Source organism: Erpetoichthys calabaricus, chromosome 2 (genome assembly GCF_900747795.2).
Source record: "Erpetoichthys calabaricus chromosome 2, fErpCal1.3, whole genome shotgun sequence".
Lineage (NCBI taxonomy): Eukaryota > Metazoa > Chordata > Cladistia > Polypteriformes > Polypteridae > Erpetoichthys > Erpetoichthys calabaricus.
Window position 1 is genome coordinate 73439153 of NC_041395.2, and position 15806 is coordinate 73454958.

General features: G+C 36.9%; 1 protein-coding gene across 1 annotated transcript in view; it reads left to right on the forward strand.

Annotated features, from left to right (window-relative positions):
- Positions 1–5273, forward strand: part of parvaa (parvin, alpha a) — a 199033-nt gene extending 193760 nt beyond the window's left edge. The window contains exon 13 of the mRNA XM_028793917.2: positions 2317–5273. Within this exon, the coding sequence (XP_028649750.1) occupies positions 2317–2393 (77 nt within the window). The 3' untranslated portion in view covers positions 2394–5273. The remainder of the gene's footprint in view (positions 1–2316) is intronic.
- Positions 5274–15806: the final 10533 nt, after the last annotated feature.

Consider the following 15806-nt stretch of genomic DNA (forward strand, 5'->3'; position numbering starts at 1 on the left):
GAAGTGAAAAAATGTTATCCAGTGGAAAACAGACTAAACAAGTTGACTCGTAGCTTACTGTCTGTCTCTTACCTTTCTAATATTGATATGACGCTCAAGAGCACATATACATCTGTCAGTTACTTTTTTCTTTTAATGCAAGATGTTGTGAAGGCATGGGGCCCTCCAAAAAAAGTACCAAAGCGTAAGTTATCTCTTTTCCAATCACATCTCCTCTCTCTACCACACTGCTTTCCTTAAGTTGATCCTCCTCCCAGCTCCGACTTGCCTAGACAAGGCAGTGCGGTCCCTTTTATTGAGGACCCGAGAGTACTTTTGGTGCCAGGGCTGTTGACCATTGGAAGCACTTCCAGTCACATGGAAGTCCCACATAACAGGGAGTACATCCCCCTGCATCGCCCTCTTGAGGCACCCACAGACCCCAGCAGGACTTAGGATTAAGCTACCTTTGTTCCAGTTCTACAAATAAATTAAATAAATAAGTAAAAACTCTCATGTGTCCCAATCTTATGAGTTGCCTTCAGTACAGGCACTTGCTGATGATTATTTATTATTTAATGATTATTTACAAAAATAAAATCATACAGCATAAACATCAATTTTTTATGGTATCTTTGAATGTTGAAAAGCATTAAGTAACTTGAAATGCAAGAAAAGGGACAGCATCAAAAATGTCCTTCTTGTTATCCACTGAACCCACTTTCTCCAGTTTAAAGTCATGGTGCCATCTTACCCACAAAACCAAGAAGGAATTCATTTGTTTGTTTGATCATTGATTTGTTTTAAAACAGCCATCTTAATTTTCACCAATACATTTTTGATCTTCACTGGTGAACTCTGTCTGCATGCCTGTTTGCCTCTTGACTTTCCTTCAACCCATTTGATTTATGTTAAATTACTGTGCACTTCTGTGCAGATCGGAGTGTAAGCCAGCTTATTTCAGAAAATGTGATTACATGATGTACTGTATATACTATGACTATAATGGCAGTTCGATTGAAACATGTTGGTAACAGTGAAAGAAAGCACTGAATCACTGAAAGACTCACTATAAGTATCAGTTTTAATTAAATTTGTTCCATAATCTAAAACTTTTTTTTATTTATTTAATGTTGAATATTCTACTTTAGTTAACTGCAGTGCCTCATGATACAATTTCTGCTTCTTTTACTGTTTGCCATGGCAGACCTTTTTGAGGCAGTCCAGTAAACCACCAAGCTCTTTACACTAATAGGGATTTCTGTGTCATCTGCTATTATAAAGCATGCTGACATCTTCAAAATCTGAAAACACAGATCTGCAGTATCCATAATCCAGAAATATAACAGGACATTATAGAGACTCTACCATGCCACTCAATGTAACAACCAGATTGTGCTTTAACTTTAATCGGCCTGTGGCTTTTTTGATTACAGATGTCCAGCCGTTCTCTCTGAATCTCCTTTGTTTAATAATTAAACACAAAACGTTCAAGTCTGCATTCTGTTTGCTGAAGTCCACGAGTTATTCTCAATGCCTCCTTCTCTGGCTGTACAAATCTAGCTCTTTCCCTGAGGTCTTTGAATTGACCTGTAATGCATGCATTATGAGGTTACTTCTCAGCAGGACTGTCTGTCATAGTGTAAATCATTAAGCTGCTCTCAAAAGTCATCATGACCTGAGGAAATAGGCCCGATTGGTACTGATGTACAGATATCCCGTGGCCATTTGAATGTTAATTGTACTTTTATCCCACAAATTCCAGCTTGCATTGTTGACGTATTGTTGAAATGCAGAAGGACAGATCCATGCCATCACTGGATTGCTTGATTTATTTCAAGCTGTGGTGACCCATGATCACAGCACCCATGACATGGTATTGTTTAAAAATGTCAGTCTGGTCTCTATAACAAGTACACTCACGCCATCCTGTGTCCAGGTTTTTATCTTTTTCTTTTTACCATTGAATAGCAACTTGTAATCCATTGTGATGACTACCTGCAGTAAATAGTGTTGGTGGTCCATGTGATGGTGCCACTAACTGAACTGTGAATTTCATGGGAAGGATGTCAGAAAGCAGCCACTCAATGTTTTATTACAATTTAGTTAGTAAAACATTTCAGTGGCTGCCTTATTGTCACAAAAGGTTTTGCTGAAAATTTGGTGAACAGGGAACAGTTGCAATTAGTCATTAGTACACGCTCTATTGTTTGGAGAAAAACTTTAAATGACTGAACTAAGGTGAAATTTGTCCAAGTATATGGTTTTTGTGCAAAGAGATGCATTTCATTTTTGGATAAATCTACTTTCTCTATTCTTCCTCTCCTTTTCTTCTAGATATTGTGAATTGTGACCTGAAGTCAACATTAAGAGTCCTCTACAACCTCTTCACAAAATACAGAAATGTGGAGTAAACAGGAGGTCAGAGGAAATGGATTCCAAAGCAGCCTGTTTATATATTGGTATTTTTTTAAAAAAGGAAATTATATGGACTTAATGAAAGATTTTTTTTTTGTTGTGCTACAGTGGCACATTCAATAAGCCCACTAACAAAACATTTTAACTATTATAATTAATGTGCATTTATGATAAGGGGAACCAATGTGGCCATAAGAAAATTAAAAATCTGAGAAGTTTTCAGATGTATGCTAAGCAGAATTGCCCCTCAAGCTAAAGGGATTTGAACAGAATGAGTAATGATTGTGTTCCTTCTGCAATTTATTCCTTTTCCATTTTAGCCACTGCTTTTACTCTATCATTTGTCAGTAATGTTTAAGGAATAAATGAGGGATAAACAATTCATATCACATCCTCATTTGTAATAATTGTCACTCTTGGCACCTAGTTGCATATACCTCTTAGTTGCTTGAAGATAACTGTGAAGGATTTATTTGCCAGTTATTAAGTCGAAGCAGTAGAATGTTTGGGGACATAACTCTGTGAGAGTGCCATTGGCTGAAGGAGGCATTCTTGCTGAAACTGGCAGAATCCCCCAGAGACAGGGCAAGGGTACAGCTGCTCTAGGACTAATGGAAGCCATTATAAGGGGAATGAACTTTTCAGGTACTCATTTTCATAATTTCTAGAATTGAAACTTATTTACATAGCATTATGTTAACACACTTTTAGTTAGAACATTGAATAAAATGTATTTGGATGAGATCATTTGAAACAGTGAAATGTGTTTGTGAGAATACATTTGCCATATTCCTTTTGAATTTAAATACATGTTGCCTAATGTTTTTGTAGACTCCCACCAGGCCACTTATGCTAGTTTCATCAGCATATGCATTAGTCTCATGCCAGTCCTTGGTGAAGCACAAAATATGTTATTTATATTTATATTTGTGGAAATTTTGTCTACCAATTGTTTAATCATCTTGTTATTAGCACAATTACATAAATTAATCTTAAACATAAAAAATGTAAAATTATAGCCTCCTGGTTAAAATAAGCATATTGAAATAATAGCTGATCGTTACTCAGAGTTTCTTCAGTTTTGGAGAAAACATCAAAATGGACCAAAACAAAAAATGATACAAAAAGCTTAAATATCTTCTCAGCAGTAACAAGAGCTTTTTAGCTTGTAAAATTATAGAAAGGACAAATATGTTTTGTTGTTAGAAATTAACAGAGTGTTCAGTTTGTTTATAAAGGCTGTGTTTCTTGACTGAAAGAGCATCAATTTCATTATTCCCAGTTTTTATTTAGGAGAATTTTATTAGAAACCTAATTTAGCAATATTGGACAACAATTTTTAAGGTTTTCTTATGGCTTAGGTTGGAAAAATAAATTATAACCAGTATAAAACACTACAAGAAAGTCAAATAGAGAACATAACATTCTTAAATAAGCTTGTCACTCCGGCCTCCTCAGATGACACAGAGGTTGGCCAGCAACTCCGCTGCAAAGCATTTTCCTCAGCTTAGTCTGTGTGTCAGGTGTATCGGCAAGGAACGTGTTCTAAAACATACTTCTTCACTCTTATGTTATCATTTTTCTATTATTATACTGCAAAGCCTGATTGTCACAGTCACTGTCAGCCTAGTACGGACTGTGTGGTTTCACAGAGTATGTAGGCACATGGCTGGAATTCTGTCTGTGTTTACACCTTCATAACATTCAGCACAATTCTTCCCATCGTGCTTAATCAAAGTTTATGTTTCTCTCAAAGATAAAATGTAATAACAAAAAAAAATCAGTGTTAATTCATATCTTGACATTTTGTTCTTGTGAACAGGGAAGTTGCAATTTAAAGATGCCCCATTTTTTACAGAAGGTGGAAAACTCCACTCTGTAATGTCTAGGTTTTTGTGTGTTTAGGTCAGCATAATATTTAAAATCAATAGTCATATGGATGGAATGACAATCTATTAGTGCCTGTATTGTGCAGATCACTTGAATAAACAGAACCTGCTACCATAAAGAATTGTTATGACTTTACAGCCTCAGCCCATTTGCAGGTCAATCTGTGGTGACAATGTGTTCTACAAAGCAGATGGAAGGAATCTTTGTGGTACTGAACAAGTGTGTCATTATGCTCCCATTGTTGGGTGCTGCATCATTGCAGCTGTGGGTATGTGGAAAAAGCAGTTCAAAAATCATAAGAAAAGATTTGTTCTTACATTACAGCTACCTGTTCCTTTATGTCAACGTGCATTTGAAAAATGACATTGATGAACTACTAAATTGCCAAGAAAATAATACTTGCCATGAGCTTTGTCTGTATAATAAAGTTCTCTATGATTAGAAAATAAGTAAAGTTGCTATGTACAGTGGGATGGGGGACTCGGTCACATTAATGCAATGAAGCTGTTAGACAAAATGTGAATTTCCACTTTGTGTCTGAATGTTGAAGAGTAAATGACCACGAGTTCGTGAAACAGTAATTGAGCACACACAGAACTAACCCAGATGTTCATTACAAAAACACATTTGTAGGTAACCATGTGCGTTTATTTAAATTCTAAAAATGTTTTACTGTTTTTTTTTTTTTACATTTCAAATTACAAATAACATTTTTATGTTGGGAGCAGATATGAAAAGCTACAGATGACTTATCCATATACAATTTATGCATTTCACTTGTATTTAATAATTTTTTAAATTGTATTCTCAGGCTTTATTGCATGAAATTATTTCTTGTGAGTCTTTAACAAATGTCACCATTCTGAGGAACATTTCATGATGCCTGATATTTTTTTTATGTTTTAGTGATAAGTAAAACATTTATTAAATACATATGCAGTGTAATGTGCCATGCCATAATAAAATGAACGCTCTTAAACTTAAAAGAGTATGTGAGTCACTGATTACTCATTGTTCATGGATCCTCTTCAAACTTTTACCAGCACGCTTTTCCAGATCAAGTAACCATTCAGTCATCGTAAAAGGAAGCACACTAACAAAAGCCTCCAGGGAAGATGGCAGGCAGCCACGTCAAATTGTGAGTGAAAAATCAAGAATTTCATATAAATTACCCAAGGGTAGTTGTTCCATTTTCCGAACTTGAAGTTACTACAACAGTTCATGCCTTCAACCAGCTTCCTGTTATACGTAAATGTTGGCATTGGCTATGGGTGCATGCGAGTTTCAGTTCTGTTTGTTCTCATATTGGCTGTCTTTCTGCTAAAGATGGATGGATTTATTTTTTCAGTGTTTTAAATCCAAGCTGTTTTGAATGAGAAAACATCCTCAGATTTTTTTTTCCACAAATGTCTAAAATAACTGCTTCAATTTTTTAAAAACACAAGTAGGGGCAGTGATTTTATAATGTTATTATTGGTGTAAATGTGATTTGTGGTAATATTGATCCTATAACACTATCATGAAAGCTCTTTTTTTTTCTCAAAAGCACAGAATGTTACTATAAACATTCAAAATAGTCCTGCCCGCTCACCATATGGCTTAGATAATTTCTGTGACATTCTGACAGCAAATGATCTTAAGGTTATTCAAAACAAGTCTTGCAAAAAGATCAATCCATCCTACCATTTTCTTAACCTTTGAATGCATGCGTTTTGTTTCAGCCTAGCCCATTTCTGCCGTAGGCCTTTGCACATATTAGTAAACACCATCTTATACCCTATTAAATGCCAGTCACGAAGCAGAAGGATAAAAAAAAAACATTTTTTCAAACTAAATAAGTCATGTGTATTGGAAAATGTTATTTCTTCTATCAATTAGTCATTTCCCTTCTGAGCTGGTTTGATTAATTTAAACATGATTGTCCTGCCTTTCTTTGGTCAAGAAAACTATTGTTAATATAAAAATATGTGTTTCCTCAGCTGAATTCCAGCATGCTCAAGTGTTTATCCTTGAGATTCATTTATGGTGACTGCAAAGACAGGAGTGATCAGTAAACTAGGCAGCCATGTGTGATTAATGAAATAAATGACTCAGAATAGTAAACACGATTGTGCATGGAGGTGGTGGTGTGGGGTAGTCTTAAAGGCTGAGACAGAGTGTAAAGGGAGATAGAAGGAGCAGGGACTGTCAAGTGAAAATGAGATCCAGAGGGTTGGATTCAGAAAGCGGAATCTATTTTATTCAGGTGTCCACCAGGTAATCCTAAGCAGGCTTAGTGTTGTGATAGCTCGTCCTGAAGATACTCAGGGCTACAAGGGAGTACAGCACACTGCGCTCAGTCTGTGCCTTTAGGGCATCCACGCTGATCCAATGGTTTCCACTTTGTGAATAAATGAGATAAGTTTAGGGCAAGTCGATTGTCACCATCTATTGGTGCACAATAATGGAGGTTGTGCAGCATGCTGTGCTTTTGTTCAATTCCGGCCAGCACTGCATTCACTCTTTGTCTTTAGGATTTGGCATCACAGAGAGAATACAAGTGAAATAATTAAATGAAAGAATTATACATTTGGAAGTGAGGGGTACATGGTTACCTACCCAACGTGTACCCTCAGCAAACAACAAATAGCATATTTGTGTAGCTGACTCACCATTCAACACCACATTCATGTGTCAAGACACAGTTCTAAGAGACAGGCATCAGAAAGTAACTACAAGAGCAACATATACATGGTAACCTCCATCATCCATGCTGCCAGGTATTACATACACTGCTGCTGTGAAGGCTGTCCTCATCCATCAGCCTGTTACGGTAGTGTGCACAGGGGTGGCACATTCTCACATACACCCTTTGACGCCTTCCAGTAGATTAATAAAACAGACATACAAATCTTGAACCTTTAAACATAAACTGTACATTAGCCTTATTATAGAGGTCAGTTTACAATGAACAATTGAGCTGAAGTTTTCATTTATTACAACATGATCAGAATTCACTGAAAACTGTTGAGTTACACTTAGAACAGTAGAGTAATCTGAAGAGTTCTGCACTTTATATTCCCTACACAAAGCAACACCTTTTAAAAGATGTAGTACTCCAGTTTTCACATTTTAAATAATAACAATTGTATCTGGGAACATTTTTATGTGCTACAGGTTTAAAGTGAGCTATATATGCTAACAAAAGGAAGTTTGGATTCTTGGAACAGTTTTGATCTGAATGCCAATTAAGTATAAGGCTCTCAAGATTTCATGCCTTACCAAAGCAAAGTGAATCAATGTATTTAGTAGATAGTTAGTAAGTACTTTATTTATCCAAAGATGGAAATTTTAACAGAACCTCAATAAATATAGCAAATAACAACCCCCTTAAATATACGTGTAACAAGAATGATTCAATCAAGAAAACTTCTGACTTGGCTGAAGAAATGGAGGCAGTCACAGTGAGACATTATAAGCTTATATACAGTATGCTATAATAACTCCTTTTTATGTTGTTAAGAAGTAGTGAGTTCTTCCAAAGTGTGTTTATTCTTCATAGGGATGTTGCAAATATTTACTTATTAGTATTTAAAATAACCTGTGCTGTATTTTTTGATTATTTCTGTATTACCGGATCTTTGATTGGTTGCCATATTTGTATGTTAGCTTCATTCTGCATTTGGTGTTTACCTGAAGTAAGTATTGAGTAAGCGCTGTAGGGATTGTAAATGGTAAAACATACAATAATATTGTCATTGCGTTGCCTTTTTTAAGCCTCGATACAAAATGGTGCTGAAAACTCTTCTAGTAATGTGGCTACAATGGACCTCATTTTGTCTGTTTATAGTTATGTATAACTACGTAATATTTTTCTTTTCATGCATGATTACATTTTAAGATAGATGCAACCTAAGGAATCTCTTGGCACTTTACCTGTTTTACACATGAATGGTTTGACTTTGTAAATATACATTTTTAAAAACCTTATTAAACATGAGCATTTAATAATTTTGTATTAATATGAACTGCATGTACTTAACTCGTAAAATCCTTAGGAATTGTTTGGACTAATGTATCTCATTTTTGTTAATGGAGTCTCATAAGAATGTCAGTGTTTTTCATAGGCTGTCCTGAATGCTTCTTAACTTGTGAGTGCAGAACATAAGGAACGGTCTTGATGGGAATGGGTCTGAGTTTTCAGAATGCTCTAAATTTGGGATCTCAAGGTCCCAGAGGTGCTCTGTTGATTTCTCAAATAAGTAAATCTGGGTGGGGGGGAGATCAGTATTTATAATAGGTGCCCACTTAAAGCTCATTTCTGCCTTATGCCTGAAGCTGCTAGGATAAACCAGTAATGGAGAAAGGATTTTTTCAAAATAGATGAATGGTTGTTACTGTTCTCATTGTACACATTGCTGATGTACTTATACCTTACTTACATGACTTTTAGAATGTGAAACTTTGTTTAATCACCAGCAAACATTCATTTTTCTTCATTAAAACCCAAAGATTTATACAAAACAGATTTTCTCTGGGACTAGGTTAGCGTGTTTCATTTTCATCAGTATCATCCCAAAAGAAAGTTGCAATCATTTCTACCTTAAATAAGTTAAGTAATAACAATTGTTACATTGGGACAGAGTGAAGTGAGCAAGGTTGCAGTGCCTGGTGTTGCAGCCAGACTAGTCCAGGGCATGGCAGAATCCCAGTCCAGTTGTTGTCTGAGTATAGTTTGTATGTTCTTCCTGGGTGAGAAGTTCTCCTAGTCCCACATCTTTTCATGAAGATTATGTTACTTGGCAACTGTAACTAACCCCATAAAGAGAGTGTGCTCTGCGGTGGGCTCACACCTCTACCAGGGCAAGTATCTGCCTTGTATTGGAATTAGCAGGTTTGAAATATGAATGAAGTGATCCTGTGAAATGAACCATCAGATTAAAAAAGACAGCAAGATGAATTCTTCTCATCAGATTTACATGCATATGATTTAAATGTAACAGTTTATTAGTGAGTTGAAATCCAGATGTTCTTTTAAAATAGGGCATTTGTCAGTTTTACACTTCTAAGTTTTATTCAAAGGCTAATTCATAGCTTAATTTTTTACATCCATCCATTATAAAGAATACGGTGGAACGCCTTGGAAGTCTATCAAAGCAGGAATCGATGCCAGCCAGGGTACCATTCACCAGCATGCACAGATACACACTTGGTAATATAGGGCCAGTTTTGAGTCATCGGTTCAACTAACCCACAAGTCCTTAGAATGGAGAGCCACATCAACGCAAACATGAGGAGAAGGTGCAAATTCCACATGGACTGTGAAGGGCTGGGATTTGAAGCCAGGGCTGTGGAGCTGGAAGGCAGCAGCAGCAGCACTGATTTGCACCATCATGGTACTCTTTATTCATTCCATTTTTTTTTCTTTCCCTTTTTGGAGTTTTTTTATGGCCTAAACAGTCTACTGCAGTAACATTGATCAGATCCCCATACAGTAGTTACTGTCAAAAATTTGACTGCAAACTGGGTTTTTAAAAATTGAAAGTGGTAGTTTTAACATTTTTCTATTTCCATTACTTATTTTACAAATGATTACTTTACATATTCCAGTGTATCTTGTATGTCTAAGTGCAACCTCTACAATATAGCTTTGCAAAAATGTAAAAATGGCCTTACACGATTTTACTATAGTCGTCCAACCAGTTTTTGTACGCAGCTGATTCCAGCACAGGGAGCTAGAGCCTGCATCATGCATAAGGCAGGAACCAACCCTAGATGGGATGCCAATGCATCGCACCACCTACTCACTTCAGTAGATCCAAATCAGCTGTCAACTTAATAAGCACATCTATGGGATATGGCAAGTAAACCAGACTGCCTGGGGGAAAAAACGCTTTACAGTGAATGGGCCAAGAATTGAACCCGAGTCCCTGGAGTGGAGAGGCAGTAGTGCTGACCTGTATACCACTAGGCTGCCCTCCTTTAAGTAATAACAAGCAAAACAAAATGCTGTTATTTTTCAGACTTGTTCCTTTGATACATTATTCTTTTGTTGTGCCTCCACCGCCTCTGTACATGTTATTGTATTAAAGGTGCTTTGGCAAAGTAAAGATATTTACTGTTTTACCTTCTGGTCTGAATAATAGAATGGATGTTTAAACTGGGTAAATAACAAAAACGTGAGGGGGAAAAAAATGACAATTGTTATGTGTTGATTTCTGCCCAAGACTTTAGAATGATAAACACTGACAATTAATTTGTTCGTGTGATGTGCGGACATTGGCAGTCCACAATACGGAGCCAGCATTTTAAGTTGTTTAAGCAAAAATGCATCCCGTTTGGTGGTCTAAAGCAGAAATGCCTTCTACCCGCAATAGAATATAGCTGGTTTAGTTTGACAAGAAAGACTATTTATGGTTTTCTTTGCCAGCTTTGAGTGAAGCTAAATTTCCTGCTTTAAGTGGGTTTTAACAATACCTTTCAATACCCTATTTTCCCCGCTATATTATCTGGCTATCTATTATTACTAAGCCTTTGGGATTAAGAGCTTTTAGTCTTTTTATATAAGCTGCCTTTTGACAGTGAAAATTACAGAAAAGAACACCTATGAGTAATTGAAGAACTGGGTTAATGTTCCCTGAACAGGAGAGAAGCACCATTATTTCACAATTACCAGTTCTTTTTCCACTATATGGATCCTATGTTATGTATATGGCGGCGGCTTTACAACACTGAGTCACTTTAATGATGTTACCCTGGAAGGGCCGTCATAAAGTGGCGTGCTCACAAAGACTGCATTTAAATATAAAGTCATGTGAAGGTCCAGAGGCTCTGCATCCATCCGTCACTCATTTATAATGATCAGTAAGCTCCGTCTAAAGGACATAACGGAACTGCTAATTAAGAACCTCTCTGTGTGTCTTTCCTGTTTTCACAAAAAGATTATCTAATGAAATAAATATCGGCAGTTCTTCAGTTAATGTGGAAGGTGCAAGATGTGACCTAACTATCCAGGTCTGGTTTTCTTTGAAATAACATTGGGAAAGATAGTTTTGCTGCAGTTTTGCTTACTTTACATTTGTTTATATCAAAGACAACCATCCATATTCTGCACTGTTTTTTCATTTGAAGCTTGAGAAGAACCTAAGGTGAGGCTTAAGCCAACCCTGTGATGGGCATGGGTGCACCCACTGGACAATTTAAAATCATCTTGACAAACATATTTGGGATATGAGAAGAAAGGTGTAAGCTTGGGGCGCCTTACTGCCCTCATTTATAATGCAAATGTTGTAGCCCATTTCGCTTATACATGGATTTATTTTTAAATTCTGTCACTTCACTGTTGCACAGTATCACAGAAGCAGCTCGTCCAAAGATGGAAAGAATACGGAGCAAGAATAAAAGTAAGGTGGAAAGGCCTGAGAACTGGCCTGTCTCCATAAATGTGGATTAATTGATTGCTTTTAAATAACCTGAATGAACTTTTACATGTTCTAGAGAGTCACGGACTGTTCCTGGTACTGCAACATTTGTCATCATCAAGTTCTTTCATGAGAACCCTGAATACCATGAGGACTGATTGAGGTCATTGATGTTAGGTAGAATGCCTAGAGGGGGCTGGGTGGTCTCGGGACCCCTGCAGATTTTTTTTTTTCTCCAGCCATCTGGAGTTTTTTTTTTGTGTGTGTGTGTTTTTCTATCCAACCTAGCCATCGGACCTTACTTTTATTCTATGTTAATTAGTATTGCCTAATTTTAATTCTTATTTACTTTGTCTTTTTTTTCTCCCTTCATCATGTAAAGCACTTTGAGCTACATTATTTGTATGAAAATGTGCTATATAAATAAATGTTGTTTATTGCAGCTTAAACGTATTTTGGGTGCTATTTAAATACAGGACAGTGGTAAAAGCAGGAGAGGGTCTGGAGACCTATGAAGGAGAAGTGAGCACATTAAAATTAAAGCTGATAAGTGTAATCCAGACTTTGAAAAACAGACAGAATTTGTCCATATTACTGTATAGGAGGGGTTTGCATCATCCTGCTGATGTTTTTTTTTTTAAAGTCGACAACAGAATAATGAATAATTCTGAACCAACGTCTAATGGCGGGTTCCTTTTTTCACATACAACAAGCTTTACCTGGTTTATTCAAATGTTAACACCTCCAAATGAACTTCTGGACAGGTCTGACCACCTTACTGCCACCTATATTGATTATTATTGATTGCAGACGTTCTCCAGTATCCAAGCCAGATATTCTTAGGTGTGTTTGGGGGATTGTTGTTTTAATATTTATATATTATTTATATATTTCTCTCTCTTGCTCTCAAGCTTCTGTTAAGTTCTAATTTCTCCTTGGGGACAGATAGATAGATGAACTTTATCTATCTATCTATCTATCTATCTATCTATCTATCTATCTATCTATCTATCTATCTATCTATCTATCTCTTATTCAGCTGTGGGGTTCATCCTTGGGAGACATTTCTGGTTTTGGATATTTGTGCATGAGGGCATCACAGTGTTGATCTCTTTATAGCTACTTTTCCAGTTTTGACATGATTTATGTACAGATACTATACAATATATATATATATATATATATATATATATATATATATATATATATATTGTAATCTAATATATATTAGATTTTTTAACAGTCTTTATGAATAAGATGTGGTAAGAACCCTGGCCCTTGGAGTGTTGCAACACCATATCTCGCAATTTTATTGCCCCATCTCTCAATTCCCTTACCAGGTTTCTTTGTTCATATATAAAAACTATATTTGTTGTGTGCCTAAAGTATGGTCTTTGTGCCCAGTTTTTTTTATTGTTTTATATATTTAGAATTGCCAAAATGTAATTGTGTTTCTTACAGGAGCTTAAGTAATTCTCTTAGGGCCTCACAGGCAGGAAATGCAGAACCAACCTTGGGATTTTAACTTCTCCTCTTATTCTCAAGCCTGCTTAGACCAATTTGGAAGCGTGGGGTGTCAGGACCTATCCCAGCAGCACAGGATGTCAGGTTGGCAACTTTCTTAGACAGAATGCCAGTACACTACAGGACCACTCACACCATCTTACACAGCCAGACCAATTTCTAAATAGCTTAACCTCCCAGTCCGACACTCAGGCAGAATATGCAAACTCTATAACATTCAGGCACAAGATTTGAACCTGAGGATATGATGTGACATCACTATCCATTACTGACCTCTGCCACCCACATCTTGACATTTGAAAATCTGTTTAGTCTAGCTTATAGTTGGCAAAGTTGGTAGGTGGTAGTCCATCACAGGGGCCAAGTTAGGACTGGTAGTTCAACTGATTTGCATGTCTTTGGGATGTGCGAGGAGAACTAGGGTATGCAGAGAAAGAAAAAAATTCCACACAGCAGACATCCAGGCTCTCCATTCAAACCAAGGGTGCTGGATCAGTGAGATACCAGAATAAACCCGGGCATATCCTTTACTGACACTTAAGTGACTTCACCATGGCTTTGTGTTTGGATTCTCTGGTGTGCATTTTTACTGCCATATCTTTTTTGTTGGATGCCACACAACAGGGATTTCCATTTCAACCTTGAATAGTTTCATTCATTCCTCTAGGGCTCTTATCTAAATTTATATTTACTTTGTTTTGTTTAATTTTGTTTTAAATCTGAAATACCCAAATTTTGTCCCTACAGCCATTTAGGAAAAATGTATTTGTTTAACAAAATACAAATGTTTGGACTGCTATACCTGAATTTGAACAATAACGGGAGCAATAAACATCCATCTATTTTAAAACCCATGTAGTCCAAACAAATGTGAGTGTAAAGGTCGGGTATTCTCACATTCTTTAACAAATGAAGAAGACCATCCTTTCACCGTCTGTACCTCCGTTACTGACTTTCTCAGCCACTCATCCAGACTGAAATATTCAACTGTGTGGATGCTTTACTGATGATCAGTTACTGTTGTGTCTGGACATTTCTGAACACTGGGTGTCTGAGCATTGGAGGGAAAGGACGAGGTTCTGATCTACTAACCTTTAGATTCTGATGGTTATGTTAATATTTTTAGTACTTCACATTAAGAAATGTTAATTTGGATGAATATGTGGGTACGGCAGCAGAACATGTCAAGAAGAAGATGGTGAAGTGTTAGTAGTTAGTTAGGAAGCACGTCGAGCAATGAATGCAAGGTCTTCTTTTTGAATATTAATAGCTATTAGAGCAACATCTTTGGAAATACATAAAAGTGAGGCTTAAAAAGAGAAATCCACCAACTCTTTAATATACAGAATGCCATCAAATGCTTTGATTTCCTGGCCGTTGATTTCTTTATGGCGTCACATGGAGACAACTTTGGGCAAAAGGATGGGACAGGACAATTGTTGGACTGAGCCCAATATCTGGCTGCACAGAGCTATTCCTTTTCATTCATTTTCCAAACCTGTGTATTCCAACATGGCATCATGGGGCATTGGACCTCTCCCATTTCATTTCAACCTTTATTTTATGATTATCACAAATCAACAACAACAGTATGTTGAGCTCCATAGATGCATCCGTCCTCTGTTGACTTGGTCATGTCTTCATGAACTTGTGATTATCAGGCATCGTGTCGACTAAAGTACAAAAGTAAATCTAGCAAGGAGAGGAAGGGGGGTGACTTATGGGAATCCAGGGGCAAACTCCAACTTTATTTAAATCTACCTCTAAATATCTAGCTGTTGGACAAATGAAGGAGGATCAGAAGACCATTTTTGCATGTTGCATCACCCACATATTTCAAAATGAGATAATCAAAGCTTTCTTTTGCAGTTGACATTTTCCTTATCCATTTTAAGTGAAGATCAGGGTACAGGCCACATAGACATAAATGTCTGCTCTTCTTTCTCATCTCATTCCAGCTTTTTCTCAATTGTAGACTTACCAGTGCCCTCACTTAAAATGTAGAAGTCAGCCATTTTTCTCAAGCTTACACTCCAGTAATATGTGCAGTAAATGGCTCACTGGAGACCACCATTTTGTTTTCTTTCTAAAGGGCTCCAGCAGTTAAAGAGCCGGAATGCACCAGTGTGTGGCCTTGAGCAAGTCACTTAACACTTCGATCTCAAAATGTTTACTACTGAAAGGCGCTATATAAAAGGGAGTGCAGCCGCCTTTTCAAAGTGTTTCCTTCTCATTTGTTTTCATTGCACTTCATTTTCATTTCATCAATCAACTGGTCTGTACTTCTGTGATTTTAGCCCACGACGCCCAAGTGTCTAATGGTGGTCCTGAATGCCAAACTACCATTAAAGGAGTCATCCAAAGGGGCAAGGCTGTGGGTTCAATACGGAATATGGGAGTTTGGAAAAGTGAGATTATTGTGTTAATATTGGGTGATCCCATTTTTAGTGGACACAGCATATCCCAGAGTATCTGTAGGAGGTGCTATAAAAGTATGGCGGTTGTAAAGGCACCATCATGTGCCATTCAGTCTGCTTATTTTTGTCATGTCTGCATTTTTACTATGAAGTCGTCCCCATTTAAAGTGAGTTTGTG